Source organism: Phacochoerus africanus, chromosome 1 (genome assembly GCF_016906955.1).
Source record: "Phacochoerus africanus isolate WHEZ1 chromosome 1, ROS_Pafr_v1, whole genome shotgun sequence".
Lineage (NCBI taxonomy): Eukaryota > Metazoa > Chordata > Mammalia > Artiodactyla > Suidae > Phacochoerus > Phacochoerus africanus.
In genome coordinates this window covers 91,127,869-91,147,028 of record NC_062544.1, presented here as the reverse complement: position 1 = coordinate 91,147,028, position 19,160 = coordinate 91,127,869, and the positions used below count along the sequence as shown (strand labels likewise).

At 43.6% G+C, this 19,160-nt stretch overlaps 2 protein-coding genes across 4 annotated transcripts in view; one reads left to right on the top strand and one right to left on the bottom strand.

Moving 5' to 3' along the window:
- Positions 1 to 1,195: 1,195 nt before the first annotated feature.
- Positions 1,196 to 3,325, bottom strand: RPL15 (ribosomal protein L15). The gene is made up of 4 exons (XM_047769144.1): positions 3,260 to 3,325; positions 2,512 to 2,693; positions 2,175 to 2,311; positions 1,196 to 1,550 (listed from the first exon to the last, which is right to left on the bottom strand). Exons 2-4 carry the CDS (start codon positions 2,681 to 2,683, stop codon positions 1,245 to 1,247), a joined length of 615 nt encoding a protein of 204 aa, XP_047625100.1. The 5' UTR covers positions 2,684 to 2,693; positions 3,260 to 3,325; the 3' UTR covers positions 1,196 to 1,244.
- Positions 3,326 to 3,502: 177 nt separating this feature from the next.
- Positions 3,503 to 19,160, top strand: part of NKIRAS1 (NFKB inhibitor interacting Ras like 1) — a 29,255-nt gene continuing 13,597 nt past the window's right edge. Inside the window, exons 1-3 of one of the 3 annotated variants that reach the window (XM_047769153.1) lie at positions 3,504 to 3,656; positions 4,753 to 4,883; positions 11,791 to 11,901. In XM_047769153.1, the coding sequence (XP_047625109.1) occupies positions 11,808 to 11,901 (94 nt within the window). In that variant the 5' untranslated portion in view covers positions 3,504 to 3,656; positions 4,753 to 4,883; positions 11,791 to 11,807. Of the gene's footprint in view, positions 3,657 to 4,752; positions 4,884 to 11,790; positions 11,902 to 19,160 lie in introns of all 3 variants that reach the window. The other 2 variants (XM_047769150.1, XM_047769156.1) reach the window with 2 other exon arrangements.

The following is a 19,160-nucleotide window of genomic DNA, read 5'->3' as shown; positions in this document are numbered from 1 at the left end:
AAAATGCCAACAGGATGTAGTGGTATGCCAAACACTAAGGTGGGCACAGTTAATGGCCTGGCTAGTGTGTGGAATGGTGAGGATCTTAAGGGGAGTTTGAGCAGGAATTAGAAAAATAACTGTAGACAACACATAAAGTTAGATTGGAAACCATGAACTTGTATTGACATCAACTACATAACTTTTCTCAGTAGCCTTTTGGGAATGGATAGTGGCTTTACCAAAGAAAACTTTAACACTGATTAGATTTAGCAGGTATCTTCCCCCCCCCCCCCCCCCCCCCCCCGTGGCTTAGAGAGAGTTCATAATAGTCACAAACTAATACTACAGATAAAACACTTAAAATTTTGATGTAAGTTTTTTCCTGTCCTCCAACACTTGAAAGATAGCTCATGGACACCAATTTCCCAATCCTACCTAGCATTACTAGCTTACAAATCTTAAGGCTAGTAACCCCAATCTCATTTAATGTTCAATTTCCATCAGTTTCAATGTATACCAGTGTAAATACCATGACTACTTTGCAGTATGCTACAGATCGGAGTCATGGGATTAAACCACAAATCCCAACTTCAATGGTTACCATGGAGGCCAAGGCAGTTTAGGTTTACCAGGATTCCTTTCATTTTTAAGAGAATCCTCTCGCAACAGATTTATTCAATTCTCTTAAAAATGCTTGCATTCTTTTACATTTCTCTCTTTTGAAGCAGCAGTTATATAAACAGATTAGATCAAGCCTAAAAAACGTGGGCCCCACTCAACTTTCATTATTTTTCTGCATATGACCATGATAAAGGATCAGGACATCCTTCACATTTTAAAGGAGAACTCAAAATTTACAGTTTGTCCTTGCCAAACTCCATAAATCAGCCACTTTTAGAGTAAACCAGCAGAGCATTGCATCACCCCCAATAAAGCTGTAGGTTTCATCACATGCACCAACAAATCTACACGGCTAGTTTCTGCCTCTTTTACAGAATTTTACACCTATTGTTCCAAACAGCATTTTAAACAGACATATCAACTCCCTAATAAAAGCAAGGCATTTCCCTTATTAGAAACAAGATACATCATCACTTAAGATCTTCAAACATTATTGCACTTTTAACTTTCAAAATTTGACAATGCATTCAATGAAACAATCTGCAAACAACTAGTTTTAACAGACAAATTAAAAAACACTTTTAAGCAGACATGAATGTCCTAAATTGTTTATTAGGTAAGAATTTTACAAAGATTACTTATTAGCGGTAACGGTGGAGCTGGAGAGTATTGCGCCTTCTCCAAGCTGCACGGCGGGAACCACCAATAGTGTGGTGGAACTTGTGGCCCTTCCCAAGGCCGCGGCTCTTTCTGCCTGCAGAAGTCAGCCCTCGCATCTCCCTATGCTTGTGGACTGGTTTGGTGATCCACTGGGTGTCAGGATTTCTTCTGATAGCTTTATGGAATGGATCAATGAGGATAACCTCAAAGAATTTGTATGTAGAATCTTCACCAACCCAGTAAGAATTCAGGACTCTCAGAGCCCCACAGTGGCGTCCAGCTCGCTCCTAGGAGGGAAAAATGGCCCAAGGTCAGCCTCTCACATACACTGGTAGCAAATTAGGAGGCAAGAATTCTCTTTAGTTGTGATCTAGAGGAGAGACTAAGGTTGCTCATTTAAAACTACTCAAATACTCATCAAGCATCTCCCCAGAGGTTGGGACCAAGTAGGATAAGGTAGACATACTGTAACAAATGTAAATATCCTTAGATACACTTTTAGCTCATGGAGGGCACCAGGCCCTTGTCTGCCGACCACTACTACAGAGCACAATTTAACTTACTTGCTAAGACAGACAACTTACTACTGACCACAGGAAATTAGTGACATGAATAAACATAACTTTTTTGACACCTGGGGAAATGTGCTCTTCAAGACAGTGTTTACTGCCATTTGAAAGCTTAGGTTCCACGGGTTCACATTAACTTAAAACACACCCCTTTAAGGGCACGAGTTCCTAATGAAAGCTGAAAAATAATGATATCAACTGTTCAGACTAATAAACTAAAAACATCAACCCCATTTTAAACACAATAGGGCTCACTTAGGTACAAACGATCAGAAAAGTTGCTCAAGTTCTCCTCCACCATCTCCAGGAGACCAATACAAGTGCTTCTCAAAAACCACTTACCTCGGCAACAGACTGAAGGCTTCGAGCAAACTTTAGCTGGTTGACACCATGGTGGACAGGCTTGCCGTAGGTGGCACCCTTAGGAACTGGGCGTTTGCGGCCACCGCGGCGCACACGAATCCGATATATGACATAACCTATTTATTTTTTTATAGAAAGAAAAAAAAGAGAATCCGGAAGTGTGAGCATTAGACTCAATGACTTGTCACTAATGTTCTTACATCAAATGTATTTCAGACCATTGGTCGGATTCTGCCAAAGCCCTATGTGAGAAAGGCTCCTTCTTGAGGACCCGGACAATTAACTATATCTAAGCCTCCAAGCGGAGAACACTCACCTTGCTTGGCCTTGTATCCCAGCCTGCGCGCCTTATCGGGACGGGTGGGGCGGGGGGCCCTGTGGAGAGCGGAGAGCTGGCGGTACTGCCAGCAGCGCACCCGGAGGAGAAAGCGCATGACGTCGGACTGCTTCTTCCTCCATAGCTCCTGGATGTACTTGTACGCGCCCATCTTGGCTTACCTTCAAAATGGATCGGGTGTTAAATGCACCATCCTTTTCAAGTGGAATGAGGATACCCCGGCCGCCCGTCCATCTTCGTTCCCCACCGACCACGAAGAGGCACCGCTGGTGACTTGGCTCTGCACCCACCGCAGGGCACCTATGCGCCCAGAAAAGGCGGCGCTCCGCAATCGTCTGCGGGACCAATTAGCGAGGCTGCCTCGGGAACCAAGGTGGAGGAGGACCGAAGCAGACAACGTCCCAGAGACCTCAGGGGAGGGTGGTGGTAGTGCTCCCTCCGCCCGCTTCGCCTGAGGACGCCCCAGGCCCGAGTCCCCATCCCTCGACCCCCGTGCCTCCCTTTCCTTTCCGTTTGGGGCCCACTCGAATTCCCGCCGCCATCGCAGCATCCCCCAACCCGTTCTGGGGGCCTCCTCTCCACGCCCGCGCTGCCCCGCATCTCGCTTGCACCCGCCCCGCACAAGAGGCAGAAGGAGCTCAGAGTACGCAGGGCTCCCGAGCCTGGATGGCCGAGGAGAAGAGAGATCAGCGGCGGATGGGGTAGGGAATAACACAACACAGCCTACCTGATGGCTGCCGACAGACGGAAAGGAAGAAGCTTTCTCCCACAATCCCTTTTGCGCTCCTCCCCCACCTCGGCGAGTCTCGTTCCGGTGGGAAGCGGCGGCCGCTCAGAGCCTCATGGGACATGTAGTTCTGGTCGGGAGCTGCCGGGCAGAGTTCGGCCGGGATTGGGCCCAACCTCCCCTAGGATCCCGCCCCCTGCTCCTCGAGATTCGCTATTGAGAGGCAGGGGCGAGGCGAAGGCGGAGTTTCGCGGCCGGGCCCCCCGTCTGGACCTCCAGCCGTGGGGAGAAGGCAGCTGGGGGCGGGGCTCCCGGGGCGAGTCTTGCAGTGAGGCTGTGCAGCCGCGGTGGAGCGGTGCAGTTGCGCTGCTCTCCTCGGGCTCGGAGGGGCGTGCAGGTCTGTCGGGGGGCGTGCGGCGGGGTCTCTGCGCTCGCTGGAGCCTCCTTCCCTGTGGAGCTGCTGCGCGCCGCTTTCCTGGCATGGCGCTGCCCCCGTCGCTAAATAGGGCGCTCGTGGTGCGGGGGCTTTGCGGCGGGGGCCCAGCTCCCAGAAATTTTGCCCCCAGAAGGGTTGGGGGGCGGAAGGGTGCGCAGGCGGCTCAGCGTCTTTCTTGGTCCGAGCCTCCCCTGCGTAAAGATTTGGTCCTAGATTTGCTACGTCAGAACCAGGGTTTTTTAGAAAAGCAAAATATTTATATGCCAAAATCTGGTCGGCTGGTGCGAGTATTTCGGTGGGGAGCAGGCGGGGAAGCCGAGAATATGCAAGCATTTTCTGTTGGTTTCTTTATTGACGAACAGTTTGCTCGCTTTTGTGCTTTTCCAGAATATTTTCATTTTTGATAAATCATATGGTTTAGTTCTCTTGCAAATTTTAAGTGTATAAGGGTCTTAGAGAATCATTTATCTTCTAAATTAGTGGATTCTTTAAACCTCATATCCTTTTTTTTTTTTAAATCGCAGCATTACCATTGTAAAAGCCCTCATGTGATTCATTGATCCATTCAGCAAACATTAGTGTTGTCCGTCAGGGCCTTATATGTACCAGGTTGTGGCCCAGCTATAGGGAAGGCAGCCTTGGTCGGTCCAGAATTTCTAGCTTCTTGAAAAAGGGGCGATAAACGTGAGATAAATATTATGTTCTGTATTAAGTGCTAAGGACAACCATTAAAGGACCAGGGGTCGGGGGTGGGGGTGGGGGTGGGAAAGGATAGAGAGGCTGGGTGTAAATTTTGGTTGGAATGTTCATGGTAATGTCACATTAATCGGGTCGCTGCTAGCTGCTTAGAAAATCAAAACTCAAACAGATGTTGGTAGAAAGGGAATCAGAATACAGGTAATCTGGGGAAGTAGTGGACTCAACCTTAGAAACGGCCTCTGCGTGGCTGGGAAAACTTTTAAAGGGAAATAACCTTGGTTAATCGTGGTGTTATGGGGTCAGAGTCACCCTGTCCCCCACTGTGCAAGCTTGTGGACTCCTGGTGATCCTTCTTTAGATGCTGTCTTGTTCACGCAGTTTGTTTGGAAGATTATTGAAGGGGAAGCTTGGAAAAAGAGCTGGTCATCTGTTAATTACTTACTCCTCATTTCCACTTTTATCCTCAGAAGAACAGACAAGTTAGATAAGGTTTTGTGTGATTAAAAGATTTGAATGGGGGCTTGGTCATTAGAGCACAGGGGAGCCTGGTTTAAAAGTTAGAATACAGCTTCGCTCAAGTGACAAGGGAAGGGGCTTCCTGCTGAGGGCCTTTTCTTGAAAAGAACTGCTTACAGTAAGTCTTGAGAAATAACATTTGAGAGAAGACCAGAGCCTTGGCGATGTGGGGACTGCTTTCAGTTAGCCAGAAAAGTGCCATGGCTGGAATATGCCTCTATTGATACAGGGATAGCAAAGAGGCAATGTGACTGGATCAACCAGAAGGGAACCTGGCAGATGACATCAAAGAGGGGAGGGTTTTTTTTGTATGTTTGTTTGTTTGTTTTAATTACTCAAATGAATTTATCACATCTGTAGTTGTATAATGGTCATCACAAGAGGGGAAAGTTCTTATGAGGACTTTGGGTTTTCAAACTTTCTGAGGTTGGAAACCATTGGGAGATTTTGAGCAGAAGGGTGACTATGTAGCCTACATTTTAAAGGATCATTTGAATTGCAACTTGGAGGCTAAAAGGAAGAAAGGAAAAGGGGACAGCAGAGAGACTGTTTAGGAGGTTGCATTAGTTTCCAGTTGCTGCTGTAAGAAATCACAGCATATTTCCTGGCTCAAGGAGTTCCTGTCGTGGTGCAGTGGTTAACGAATCCGACTAGGAATCGTGAGGTTCCGGGTTTGATCCCTGGCCTCCTCCTCAGTGGTTTAAGGATCCGGCATTGCTGTGATCTGTGGTGTAGGTTGCAGACTTGGCTCGGATCCTGCGTTGCTGTGGCTGTGATGTAGGCCGGCAGCTACAGCTCTGGTTGGACCCCTAGCCTGGGAACCTCCATATGCCGAGGGGAGCGGCCCTAGAAAAGGCAAAAAGACAAGAAATAAAAAATATTTACTGGTTCAAGACAGTGCATTTTTATTGTCTTATTCTGTGGGTGAGGAATCTCACTAGGCTGGGAGGCACTGGGAGAGAATCCATTTCCTTACCTTTAGCAGCCTCTGGAGGCCTCCTGCATTCCTTGGCTTCTGACACCTTTATCTTCAAAGCCAACAACATAGCATCTTCAGAGTCTGTCCTCTCACTTTCTGACACTCTTGTCTCCTCCTTATAAAGACTCCTGTGATTAAATTGGGTCTACTCAGGTAATTCAGGATAATCACCCCATCTCAAGGTTCTTAATTTAGTCACAATCACAAAGTCCTTTTTACTATGTAAAGTACAATATTCATGGGTTTGGGGGATTATGATGTGGACCTCTTTGAGAGATCAGGTGAGAAAAGATGGTGTCTTAGATTATTACTTCAGTAGTGATGGAGGTGGTAAGTGGTCCAGCAATGGATGTGTTTCAAAAGTAGTGGATTTTGGAGTTCCCCAGTGGCCTAGCAGGTTAAAGACTACTGTGGCTCAGGTCACTGCTGTAGCGCAGGTTTGATCCCTAGCCTGGGAACTTTTGCATGCCTTGGGCAAGGCTAAAAAAAAAAATAGAGGAATTATTGATGGACCGCAAGTGGAATGTGAGAAAAATTAGTCAAGAATGATTGACTACAGAGTTAGAGAAATCATTTAGAAAGAAGATTTTGGCAATGTGATTAAATCACTGTTAATTTCTTAATTAGCTTTTACAGCTTTGTTTCTTAATGTGCAGTTTGCAGTTTCTCATTTAGCAATTTTGCAAGATTTGGATTGGTATTTTCAATTGATCTGGAGGTGCCTGAGGGCAGGGATCATTTCTGGTTTTGCCCCAGCGTTGTCCCTAATGCCTGATATTGGGGTCAGCCCTCAGTAAATGTTTACTGAATGAATAAAAGAATGGTAAGCTTCAATCTGCTTTTTGTACCTTATTATATGCAATGGTTGCTTGCAAAACTCTTTTAATATATGTATGTAAAGTGTATTCATGTATATTGCACACACTCCATGTTTACATAAACAAATACACCATGTAGAAGTTTTCCTCAGGTGATGCTTATGTAAGATCTATAACATCTCTTTATGAAATTAGCAGTATTTCATATTAATATTTTTCTGGATGCATAAGAAAGTTGTGTTTTACTTTTTTTTTTTTTTTGCTTTTTGGGACCGCACCTCATGGTTTTTAGTTGGATTCGTTTCCACTGCACCATGACGGGAACCCCGTGTTTTACTTTAAAACTAGAATGATGTCCTTAGAAGATCAAAAGGAACAGAAGTACTAATAATACTAATAAGTACTAATAATTTGAAACACCTGTGTTTTTTGGGGTGTCCTTTTTATTTTTTTTTTGTCTTTTCTAGGCCACACTCATGGCATGTGGACGTTTCCAGGCTAGGGGTCTAATCGAAGCTGTAGCCACCGGCTTGTGCCAGAGCCACAGCAACATAGGATCTGAGCCATGTCTGTGACCTACACCACAGCTCATGACAATGCCAGATCCTTAACCCACTGAGCGAGGCCAGAGATCAAACCCGCATCCTCATGGATGCTAGTTGGGTTTGTTAGCTGCTGAGCCACGAAGAGAACTCTTTGAGACACCTGTTTTGATGGCTCTTCCAAGAGCGTATTGATGAAGCTCAGTCTTTCTACCAAATAGGTCAGATCATATTTTTATCCTCTAGCAACACTATTGATTAGCCTGGAAAGCAAAGCAGTATGTACTTAAGACTGCATTGGATTTTGCCTGTTAAGCACGTTCTTTTAATCATTTACTTTGGGATGTCAGGAATTAATAGGTCGCAGATTGAATTTTATTGTCCAGCAGTTTCCTAGGATAGGGACGGACATATAGCCTTAGTGACTGCTTTTTGCATTAACCTCATGTTGATGTAGTTTCTGGATAAGAATTTTCCACTTTCATAGTATTGCACCTTAAAGATTATCCAACTACACTGGAGCCTTTCACATGCTCCAAACCTGGATGTATGTAAGAGGCCAGGATCTATTCCTGTGATTTCCTGCCCTGTCAAACTGCTGCAGATGACCTTCTTTTATATTTGGAAGGAAATGGTGTTTATTGTTATGAGGTGTTGTGAAATATCATAGTGCTCATAGAATTAAGCTTTTAGGAAGTTTTACTTGTGAACTGAATATATATATATATATATATATATATATTATATATATATATAAGTGTGAGAACGACTTCCTTCTACATAGTGAGGGTCCCTACCATTGTGATCATATATAGAGAATAAACTATTTTGTATGTGTATTTAACATTATCCATTCTGAATCTTACATTAGGTATTTTTTAAGAAGTCATACTTCAAAAAATTAATTTTATGGAGGGTATAGTTGATGTACAGTGTGATATGAGTTTCAAATGCAACAACAGTGATTCAAAAATTTTTTTTTCTTATGTAAATCCCGGTTTGGGATTTTTATTTATTTATTTATTTATTTATTTTTTTGTCTTTTTGTCTTTGTTGTTGTTGTTGCTATTTCTTGGGCCGCTCCCGCGGCATATGGAGGTTCCCAGGCTAGGGGTCCAATCGGAGCTGTAGCCACCAGCCTACGCCAGAGCCACAGCAATGCGGGATCCGAGCCGCGTCTGCAACCTACACCACAGCTCACGGCAATGCCGGATCGTTAACCCACTGAGCAAGGGCAGGGACCGAACCCGCAACCTCATGGTTCCTAGTCGGATTCATTAACCACTGCGCCACGACGGGAACTCTGGATTTTTAATTATATTAAAACCTCGTGGTTCCCAGTCCGATTCGTTTACGCTGTGCCACGAGAGGAACTCCCAAAATTTTTAATTATATTCTATTTATACTGGAGTTCTCATTGTGGCGCAGTGGAAACAAATCTGACTAGCATCCATGAGGACGCAAGTTCGATTCCTGGCCTCGCTCAGTGGGTTAAGGATCCCATGTTGCTGTGAGCTGTGGTTGTAGGTCGCAGATCCGGCTCAGATCCTCCAATGCTGTGGCTCTGGGGTAGGCCTGCAGCTACAGCTCCATTTGATCCATAGCCTGGGAACTTCCATATGCTGCTGGTGTGGCCCTTATAAGACAAAAAAAGAAAAAAAATTCTTTTTTATATTTATTATGAAATACTGGCCATATTCCCTGTGCTGTACAGTATAACCTTGTAGCTTATTTATTTTATATGCAGTAGTTTGTACCTCAAGAATACTTTCAAATTGATGGTAAAGCAGGTCATTGATCTTCAGTTTTATGTAGTACTATTATTTCCCAATTGAAGACAACTAGGAATCTAGGTATGCTGGATTTGGGGGGGGGGGTGTTGGGAGGCACCTGTGGGATGTGGAAGTTCCTAGGCTGGGTATTGAACCCACACCACAGCAGCGAAAGCAGTGACCAGAGCCACTGCAGTGATAATGCTGGATCTTTAACTTGCTCTCCCACAAGGGAACTCCTTTATTTATTTTTTTAAGATATACTTTGATTAATCACATTTACCCTCTCATCTTTGTTTTCTTTTTAATGGTATAAAATATTTAACGTGATTTCTTCTGTCTTATTTCCTTATTCCTTTCCTTCTCTCTCCTTCTTAAAAGACTTGAAAATCTTTTTTTTTTTTTTGTCTTTTTTGCTATTTCTTGGGCCACTCCCGCAGCATATGGAGGTTCCCAGGCTAGGGGTCGAATCGGAGCTGTAGCCACCAGCCTACGCCAGAGCCACAGCAACGCAGGATCCGAGCCACGTCTGCAACCTACACCACAGCTCACGGCAACGCCGGATTGTTAACCCACTCACTGAGCAAGGGCAGGAATCAAACCCGCAACCTCATGGTTCCTAGTCGGATTCGTTAACCACTGCGCCACGACGGGAACTCCAGACTTGAAAATCTTTACCTACTGTTTGAGTTACCTCTTTCCAGTTACTTTTACTTTTTGCCTTTGATGACGTCTTCTCTAAAATGAGACACATCCCTCAGTTTATTTTATATACACACAAATACAAATGCATTAAAAATAATGCATATTTGGAGTTCCCATTGTGGCTCAATGGTAACAAACCCGACTAGTATCCATGAGGACTCAAGACTGATCCCTGCCTCACTCGTGGGCTAAGGATCCAGCGTTGCCATGAACTGTGGTGTAGGTTGCAGGCACGGCTCGGATCCTGTGTGGCTGTGGCTATGGCGTGGGCTGGGAACTTCCATGTGCCTAGGGTGTGGCCCTAAAATGACCAAAAGAAAAAAAAATGCATGTTTTAACAAACTTTATCTGCTAATCCTAACATTACAACTCATTAAAGTACGATTGTTAGGTACCACTTCCAAAGCAGATATATTAAGACTATTTCCAAAGGCTCTCAGGAATGTTTGGATTTCTCAGTTTCTCAGGGTTCTGTTGAAATCTTTATTTTTTCAGTTTGCTGCAGTCCCCAGCACTCACATTTGCCCCACTTTCACAGAGGACCTATTGCTGTTAATTATTGGGTGTTTTTTTCTTAAAACTGCTGCTTCACTCAACTGCAGTAGGTACCTGCCCTTTTAAAGGACTTGAGTTTGTTTTTTGAAGATTGGTATAATATGTATATATAATGGTACAATATATGTATTCTTGAAATTGGCCCCATTTAACTTGATTCTTTGCAGGCCTGGTTAGCAGGCTCTCTCACCGTCAGAATGAAATCGTTACAAGGAGGCACTTGGGGTGTGAGAGGCAGAGACTGGGATGGCAAAGGGGAACTGGCAGCTATGCTGGAAGTTCTGGCATGCTTCTTCCAGAATGCTCTCTGCAGTGTAAAGGGACTTATTTTTTTGATCGAACGGGACAAGGTGTATGGGTTGGTATGTAGGAATTCTCCCGAGCCTAAGATATTTTCAGAGGAAGGGAAATAACATTAGAAAAAATCAGAATTTATAGATTCCAACAGCAACCTTTTCTCTTGGCATATTTGTTCTGTGCTGCTGTCACCCTTATCCTCCAGCAAACTTCTTTCTTATCCTCTGGTCTTTCTTATCCATCCCTGGCCTCTCATTTGTTCCTTTAGAGCAATCATGTTACGAGTTTGCTGTATCTCTGCAGAGGTATAAGAATACCTGTATAGGTTTGTTTGTTTTCAAAAAGAATAAACACATTTTATACAAAGAATAATTCTTTTTTTTAATATTGTGGCCATACTCATGGCATATGGAAATTCTCAGGCCAGGGATTGAATCCAAGCCACAGCTGTGAGCTGTGGCAATGCTGGATCCTTTAACCCATTACACCAAGTTGTGTATCAAACCCACACCTCTGCAGCAACCCATACTGCTGCAGTTAGATTCTTTTTTCTTTTTTTTCTCTCTCTCTCTTTTTTTTTTTTTTTTTTGCTTTTTAAGGCTGCACCCATGGCATATGGAGGTACCCAGACTGGGGGTAGAATCAGAGCTGCAGCTGCCTGCCTACACCACAGCCACAGCAACCCCAGATCTGAGCCGTGTCTATGACCTACACCGCAGCTCATGGCAACGCCGGATCCTAACCCACTGAGCGGGGCCAGGGATCAAACCTGAAACCTCAGGGTTCCTAGTCAGATTTGTTTCCACTGCACCATGACGGGAACTCCTGGATTCTTTTTTCTTTCTTTTCTTTTTTTTAACCCTCACCTGCAGCATGTGGGAGTTCCCAGGCTAGGCGTGGAATCAGAACTGCCGCTGTAGGCCTACACCACAGCCACTGCCACATTGGATCTGAGCTGCGTCTGCAACCTACACCACACCTGTGACAACGCCGGATCATTAACCCATTGAGTGAGGCCAGGGATGGAACCTCCATCCTCATAGATACTAATTGGGTTCTTTTCCACTAAGCCACAAGGGGAACTCCTAGATTTTTTATATTTGAAATTTCCCCCTATGTTTGTATTGCTAATTGAATTTAAACATAGAAAGAAGAAGAAAAGGCTGATTTTTGACAGTACACAATTTTAAAGCTCTTCTTTTCTCTTCACAGTGGTAGCCTAAGAGAAGATGGGAAAGGGCTGTAAAGTTGTGGTTTGTGGCTTGTTATCTGTGGGAAAAACAGCAATTTTGGAGCAGCTCCTTTATGGGAATCATACTGTTGGTAAGATTCTTTTTCTCTAGGTTCTGGGACGTGCTCGGGCTAGTTTGTTGGTCATGCTAACCTGAAGATGAGTGATGGTGCCCCAAAGTGAGGTGTAATTGAGAGGGACGGGAAGGGTCATAGAGGTCAACAGAGACTGAGGGGTGGAAAATAGGGGCAAGGGAAAAAACATCTTTATGTTGTGAAATTCAAGAGTGCTTGCTGTCAGTTACAACAGGTAAGGAAAAAGTATGTGGTTTCCAGCGTATTTACATAATGAATGGCATCAGAGTAACTGACTTAAGACATTTGAATCATCTCTCATTTTCGTGTCACACATGACTTGCCAATACAGTTCTGCAGGTTTTAATAATGGAAGAAACAGGTGTTTGCTGCAGGATGACCTAATTTTGTGAATTAGATTCTCTCATTCATTGGTTCATTCATCAAGTTAAATACTGTTGAGTACTTTCTCTTTTTTGTGCGTGTGTCTTTTTTGTCTTTTTAGGGCCACACCCTTGGCATATGAAGGTTCCCAGGCTAGGGGGCAATCAGAGCTGTAGCTGCTGGCCTACACCACTGCCACAGCAACGTGGGATCTGAGCTGCATCTGCAGTCTACACCACAGCTCACGACAACGCCAGATCCTTAACCCACTGAGCAAGGCCAGGGATTGAACCTGAGTCCTCATGGATTCTGGTCGGGTTCGTTAACCACTGAGCCACTATGGGAACTCCTGAATACCTTCTCTATGATACAGGCTGTGATGAGACATGGGGAGGATTCAGAGGTGAAGACAGCATCTCTGGCTTTAAGGCAGTCACAGTTTAGTCAGGAAGGACAGACATAAGCAGATACAATGAAATGAGGCTTATCTTAGAGGGTGAAATAGAATCATAGATCTTTGAAGTATTCATCTCTGGCAAGAGCCTTGGGGCACATTTCTGTCTTTTATGAACCATTGTGATGAGCTCTGCTTCTCTCCCACCTTTCCAAATAATATTTAACAGTTTTGGTTAAGTTCATATTTGGTTTTATTATGATGCCTGTGCCAGAAGTTCTAAAACCTTTTTGGTTTCAAAAAAAAAAAAAACATCCCTCAGAGTTCCCTCAGGTAGCCCAGCGAGTTCAGGACCCAGTGTTGTCACTGCTGTGGTACAGGTTCAGTCCCTACCTTGGGAACTTGCATGCTGCAGGCGAGGCCAAACTGCACCCCCCCAAAAAACAGTTTCCTCCTCTCACAAATGCTGCACTGTTGGTTCTTAGTTTTTTACCTTCAGAGTCTATTTCATGCCTATGCAAAAAATAAATTATGCTCAAGGGGAAAAAAAGAATGCCTTTACCTTTTTAAAACCCCAACAACTTTTGTTTATGTAGGCTATATCTTTTGATCTTTTATTATAGAAATATAATTGAAAAATAATTATTTTTTCAAAAAAAAATTTATGGCGTTCCCATTGTGGCTCAGTGGTTAATGAATCCGACTAGGAACCAGAGGTTACAGGTTTGATCCCTGGCCTCGCTCAGTGGATTAAGGATCCGGCGTTGCTGTGAGTTGTGGTGTAGGTCACAGATGCAGCTCGGATCTGGTGTTGCTGTGGCTGTGGTGTAGGCCAGCAGCTGTAGCTCCAATTAGACCCCTAGCCTGGGAACCTCCATGTGCCGAGGGTGCAGCCCTGGAAAAGACAAAAAGACAAATAAATAAATAAATAAATAAAATTTAGTGAGAAGATGAGCATTGATTCACATTTTTGGAAATCAAATATCCAGTCTAATGGCTGGATTATCATATCTGCTTGCTTTGGAGTCAATCTGTTGTTACATGTTGTTTTAGTTGAACTATGTGAAGAAAATCTGACCTCACACAGATATGTTGCTGAAAGAGGTGGAAGTATTTTAATAGCTTTGCAGGTGATTGTGGATTTTCTTCTTTGGTATTTCAGTAAAACCAGTTTTAAGCTTAATTACTTAAAAATGATTGCAGCGTGGAATATGAAGCCACATCAGTGAATCCTATTTTGTTACATTAAGATCTCATTGATCTGTCTTGCACTTTGGATGGATTTTTTACTCTTTCATGGCTTTTTTAAACATTATGAATTGGTCATTTGGAAAATACTGCTTAACTGAGACAAGTAGCTCTTCCAAAGGACATTTATTAACATCATCACCAACCTCATTAGTATTGGAAAGCTATCAAGTTTATGGTGATGGATACGATTCTGATTTTTCTTGAAACCTCAAATTTTATATTAACAACAGATATGGTCAGTTGTTTCCCTTGAAATGATAGGCTTCCTTTACCTTTGAGAAAATGTTTGTCAAATATCCTGAATAAGCATTTTTTGTCATTCCATTTTTTTTGAAATGAGTAGTTCAGTTTGTAACTCAAACACAAGAGCTTTTCTTCCAGACAATTACTATTATTCTTTAAGCAGAAATACTTTATGCATACATCCCATTAATCACATAGAATATTAAAAAGATGTAAAGATAGATACTTAAGGATTGGGATTCAATACATTTGATAATTTTTCCTGCTTCATCAAGGACATTTTTTTAAAGTCCTCTCTCACAGCATATGGAAATTCCCAGGCTAGGGGTTGAATCAGAGCTGCAGCTGCCAGCTTACATCACAGCCACAGCAACACAGGATCTGAGCCACATCTGTGACCTACACCTCATCTCATGGCAATGCTGAATGTTCAACCCACTGAGCGGAGCCAGGGATCGAACCCATATCTTCATGAATACTAGTCGGGTTTGTTACCGCTGAGCCACAGTGAGAACTCCTCATCAAGGACATTGCTTAAGTGAAAGTGGCTTTTTTTTTTTTTTTTTTTAAACTGCAAGTATGAGGTGGTGAAGAATTCAGCCTCTAGTACAGTTGGTACCGCTGCATTAATTTGTACTAAGGCACCAACAGTTTTAACCACCATTACTTTTGCATTATCAGTGCAAGTGTCAACACAGGGGAAAAGATGTTTATCTTTTTGTGAAGTGTTGTTGTGAAAATAGTTTTGCCCACATGCCCACATGGGTTCCCTGAAAGAAGACCTCAAGGGATCTGCAGATAGAGCGCACTTTGAGAATTGCTGGCACATGAAAATATTCTCAGCTGAGGAGTATTATGTGCTATGATTGTTTCTTTTCTTTTTTCTTTCTTTCTTTTTTTCTTTTTAGGGCCATACCCACAGCATATGGAGGTTCCCAGGCTAGAGGTTGAATTGGAACTACAGCTGCCTGCCTACACCGTAGCCACAGCAACGCAGCATTCAAGCCCGAGTCTGTGACCTACACCATAGCTCATGGCAACACCCACTGAGCAAGGCCAGGGATCAAACCCATGTCCTCATGGATCCTAGTCGAGTTCTATGTCTGCTGAGCCATGAAAGGAACTCCTTTTTTTTCTTTTTACGGAGGCTAATATTTGCTTCATTTGTCATTTCTTCAGGGTTTTTTGTTTTTTTTTTTTCTTCTACAGCCACACCTGCAGCACTTGGAAGTTCCCAGGCTAGGGGTTGAATCAGAACTGCAGCTGCCAGCCACAGCCACACCAAATCTGAGCCTCATCTGCAGCCTACGCCACAGCTCATAGCAGTGCCAGATCCGCAACCCACTGAACGAGGCCAGGGATCGAACCCTCATCCTCATGGATACTAGTTGGGTTCTTAACCGTCTGAACCACAGCAGGAACACACTATCATTTCTTAGCTTTGTTTAGATCTTTTGCTAATTCTTCTACATTTCCGGATGTTTCTCAGTTTTCCATGAGGTCCGCTATATCCAGCAACCCCTCTTCTCCTCCCTGCCTCCCCCCTCTCCCCCCGGCCCCTTTTTGAGATATTCTTCCAGATGCTGTATCCTCTTGTCTAGGCCTATTGCACAGCTGTCACCATGAACTTCCCTTTCTTTTTCTTTCTTCCTGAGTGTGATTTCCTAGGTCTCTTGCCATCTTTTGTTTACAGCCTCCTCCTGGTGGAGCGCATCTTGGAGTACTTTGTGGGGTTGAAAAGGTGGTGTAATGAGATGGGATAGCAGGTGCTGACAGCCCTCAGATGCCCTATGTCCCTGGCACGGGGCAGTAATCCTGGAGCTTCTGATAAAGATATTTACTACTGTCCCTGTGATTCCTTTTACTCTAGTGTGCGATTCTGTTTTCTGCATTCAGTATCTTCCTTCTTCTGTGATTAAGTGCTAATTTTGCCGGAGGGCCTCCCTCCAATAGTTTCCTGAGAAAATATGCATGGTACACATTCTAATGCTTCATGTGTTTGAAAATGTCATTACTATCATCCACAATTGAATTGTAGTTTTGATGGGTGTAGAATTCTAGATGGAGATTAATTTCCTTCCAGCATTTTGAAAGCATTGGTCCATTGTCATCTTGTCTCCTTTTATTGTAAAAGGCACCATACAAAGGGAAAAGTGCATAAAACAAATATATATGGTTTAATGAATAATTATAAAACCTTTGCGTAATCTCCACATGGGTCCCAAAGTAGGAGATTGTGTGTACTCTTTTTAGTTCCCCATGGTCCCCCCTCTCTCTCTCTCTCTTTTTTTTTTTTGGTCTTTTTGTCTTTTTAGGGTCGCATCTACGTTCCTGGGTTAGGGGTCGAATCAGAGCTGCAGCTCCCACCCTATGCCACAGCTCACAGCAACGCTGAATCCTTAACCCACTTAGTGATGCCAGGGATTGAACCCGAATCCTCGTGGATACTAGTCAGGTTCGTTAACTGCTGAGCCAGGACGAGAACTCCCCCCATGGTCCTCTGTTCAGTCAATACTCAGCCCTTCCCTTGACCTTTAGTTAATGCCTTCTTTCCTTTATAGTTTTGCCACCTATGTATGTAGCTCTAAATGATATAGTTTACTTTTGCCCATTGTTGACTTTATATCAGTGGAATCACACTGTATAAATATTTCAGCATTTGGCTTTTTTCATTCAATGCTATATTTGTAAGACTCATTCATGTTGTTTTAGATAGGTGTGGTTTAATTTTCATTGCCTTATAGTATTCTGTTGTATGACTATACCTCAATTTATCTCTCCTTTTTTTGGGGGGGGTCTTTTTGGGGCCACACCTGCTGCATATGGAGGTTTCCAGGATAGGGCTTGAATCAGAGCTGTATCTGTTGTCCTATGCCACAGTCACAGCAACAGGGATCTGAGCTGCGTCTGTGACCTACACTACAGCTCACAGCAATGCCAGATCCTTAACCCACTGAGTGAGGCCAGGGATCAAACCCACATCCTCATGGATGCTAGCCGGATTCATTAACTGCTGAGCCACGATGGGAACTCCTGTGAGCATATTTCTGTTTTGTGACTAAGTTCATTTGTATCATTTTTTAGATTGCACATATAAGTGATATCCTGTGATTTTTGTCTCTCTGTTTTCACTTAGTATGATCATCTCTGTGTCCATCCATGTTGCTGCAAGTGGCATTATTTCATTCTTTTTTATGGCTGGGTAATACTCCATTGTATATATGTACCACATCTTTATCCATTCATCTGTCAATGGATATTTAGGTTGCTTCCATGTCTTGGCTGTTGCAGTTTACCAGATTCTAGTATCTTCTAGTGGTGCTTCTGAGAAGCCAGAAGTCATTATGACTCTTGATGCTTTGGATGTGGAAGCTTTTGTAGGCTTTTCTCTATTGCATGTTCTGAAATTTCATAGTCATGTATCATAGGAGCAGTCTGTGTCCATGTATGGTGTGGGGTACCTGCTGGGCCGTTTCAGAATGGAAATGTGTGTTCTTTTTTTTTTTTAATTTTTTGCCTTTTGTCTTTTTTAGGGCCGCACCTGCGGCATATGGAGGTTCCCAGGCTAGGGGTCCAATTGGAGCTGTTGCTGCCAGCCTATGCCAGAGCCACAGCAACGCAAGATCCGAGCCGCATCTGCGACCTACACCACAGCTCATGGCAATGCTGGATCCTTAACCCATTGAGTGAGGCCAGGGATTGAACCAGCAACTCATGGTTACTACTCAGATTCTTAACCTACTGCGCTACAGCAGGAACTCCTGAAATGCTCATTTAAATCTCTAAGCATGTGGATAAAGTTCATGACTTTGAGCATCATTATAAGGTGATCTGAGTGGGACATTTGCTGGTTAAATATGAAGTTAGCATATTTAAGATTTTTCCTTCTTCACTAGCCAGATTCCCCAGATTTCCCCTGGCTAGAGGATAAAGAGCTGGCTGCCAGCGTTTGGGGAGCAGAGAGAGCGTGTCACTTAATTGCCCAGTGTTCACTATGGAACTCTTACCCTCTTGTCCCACATTGCAAGCAGCCTCTGTTCTACAGTTTCCAGGGATTGCAGCCTTAGTCTCCTGCTGGTACGGAGGAGGGGTAGTTGCCAGGCAGCATGGAGTGGGGCAGGTCAGGGAGCCAATAAGGAGTCATGACTTCACTTGATTTTTAGAGTGACAAAATCTCAAAACAGCTAAGCTTAATGGGGGAAGGAAGCCCACCAGATGGGCTTTTGGTGGATAAAACATCCACCGTGACAAAAGTCTTCGTAGTTTTTACCTTTAAATTTTTTTGTAATCAAAGCCCAAGGAGCTTCTATATTCATGGACACTACTCATTGAAATCTAAAGTGTTCATCTTGGAGTTCCCATCGTGACTCAGTAGAAACTAATCTGATGAGCAGCCATGAGGATACAGGTTCGACTCCTGGCCTTGCTCAGTGGGTTAAGGATCCGGCGTCACCATGAGCTGTGGTATAGGTTGCAGATGTGGCTCGGATCCCTCGTTGCTGTTGCTATGGCTGTGGTGTAGGCTGGCAGCTACAGCTCCCATTCTAACCCCTAGCCTGGGAAACTCCATATGCTGCAGATGCAACCCTAAAAAGACAAATAAAGTTCATCTTTTCACCTTAATCCCTTTATCAACACATGGTTATTGGAAACTTGCTGGGTACACAGAATGGTTGTTTCTCTCGAGGAAGTTATAGATGAGTTGAAGAGGCAAAACTTGCACAAATGGAGCAAAATGAAATGCATCTTATTTTTTTAATTTTTTCAGCTGAGTCTGTGGCTTGCCTGAAGTTCCGGAGCCAGGGATCGAACCCGCGCCACAGCAGTGACAACACTGAATCCTTAACCTGTTGAGCCACTGGGGAATTCCAGTCAACTGCTAAATGATAAGAAAACACTCAAAGATTGATGTTGAGTTATCCAAGAAGAGTAGTAGAATAAGAGTCTTTTAGTTTTATTTATTTTTACTTTATTTTTGGCTGCTCTTACTACATGTGGAAATTCT

Excerpts from the sequence above, each read along its gene's own strand:
- RPL15 (XM_047769144.1), bottom strand. The coding sequence starts at position 2,683 with ATGGGCGCGTACAAGTACATCCAGGAGCTATGGAGGAAGAAGCAGTCC. Across the intron at positions 2,312-2,511 it reads GGGATACAAGGCCAAGCAAG|GTTATGTCATATATCGGATT; the intron begins GTGAGTGTTCTC and ends AAAAATAAATAG. Across the intron at positions 1,551-2,174 it reads GCCTTCAGTCTGTTGCCGAG|GAGCGAGCTGGACGCCACTG; the intron begins GTAAGTGGTTTT and ends TTTCCCTCCTAG.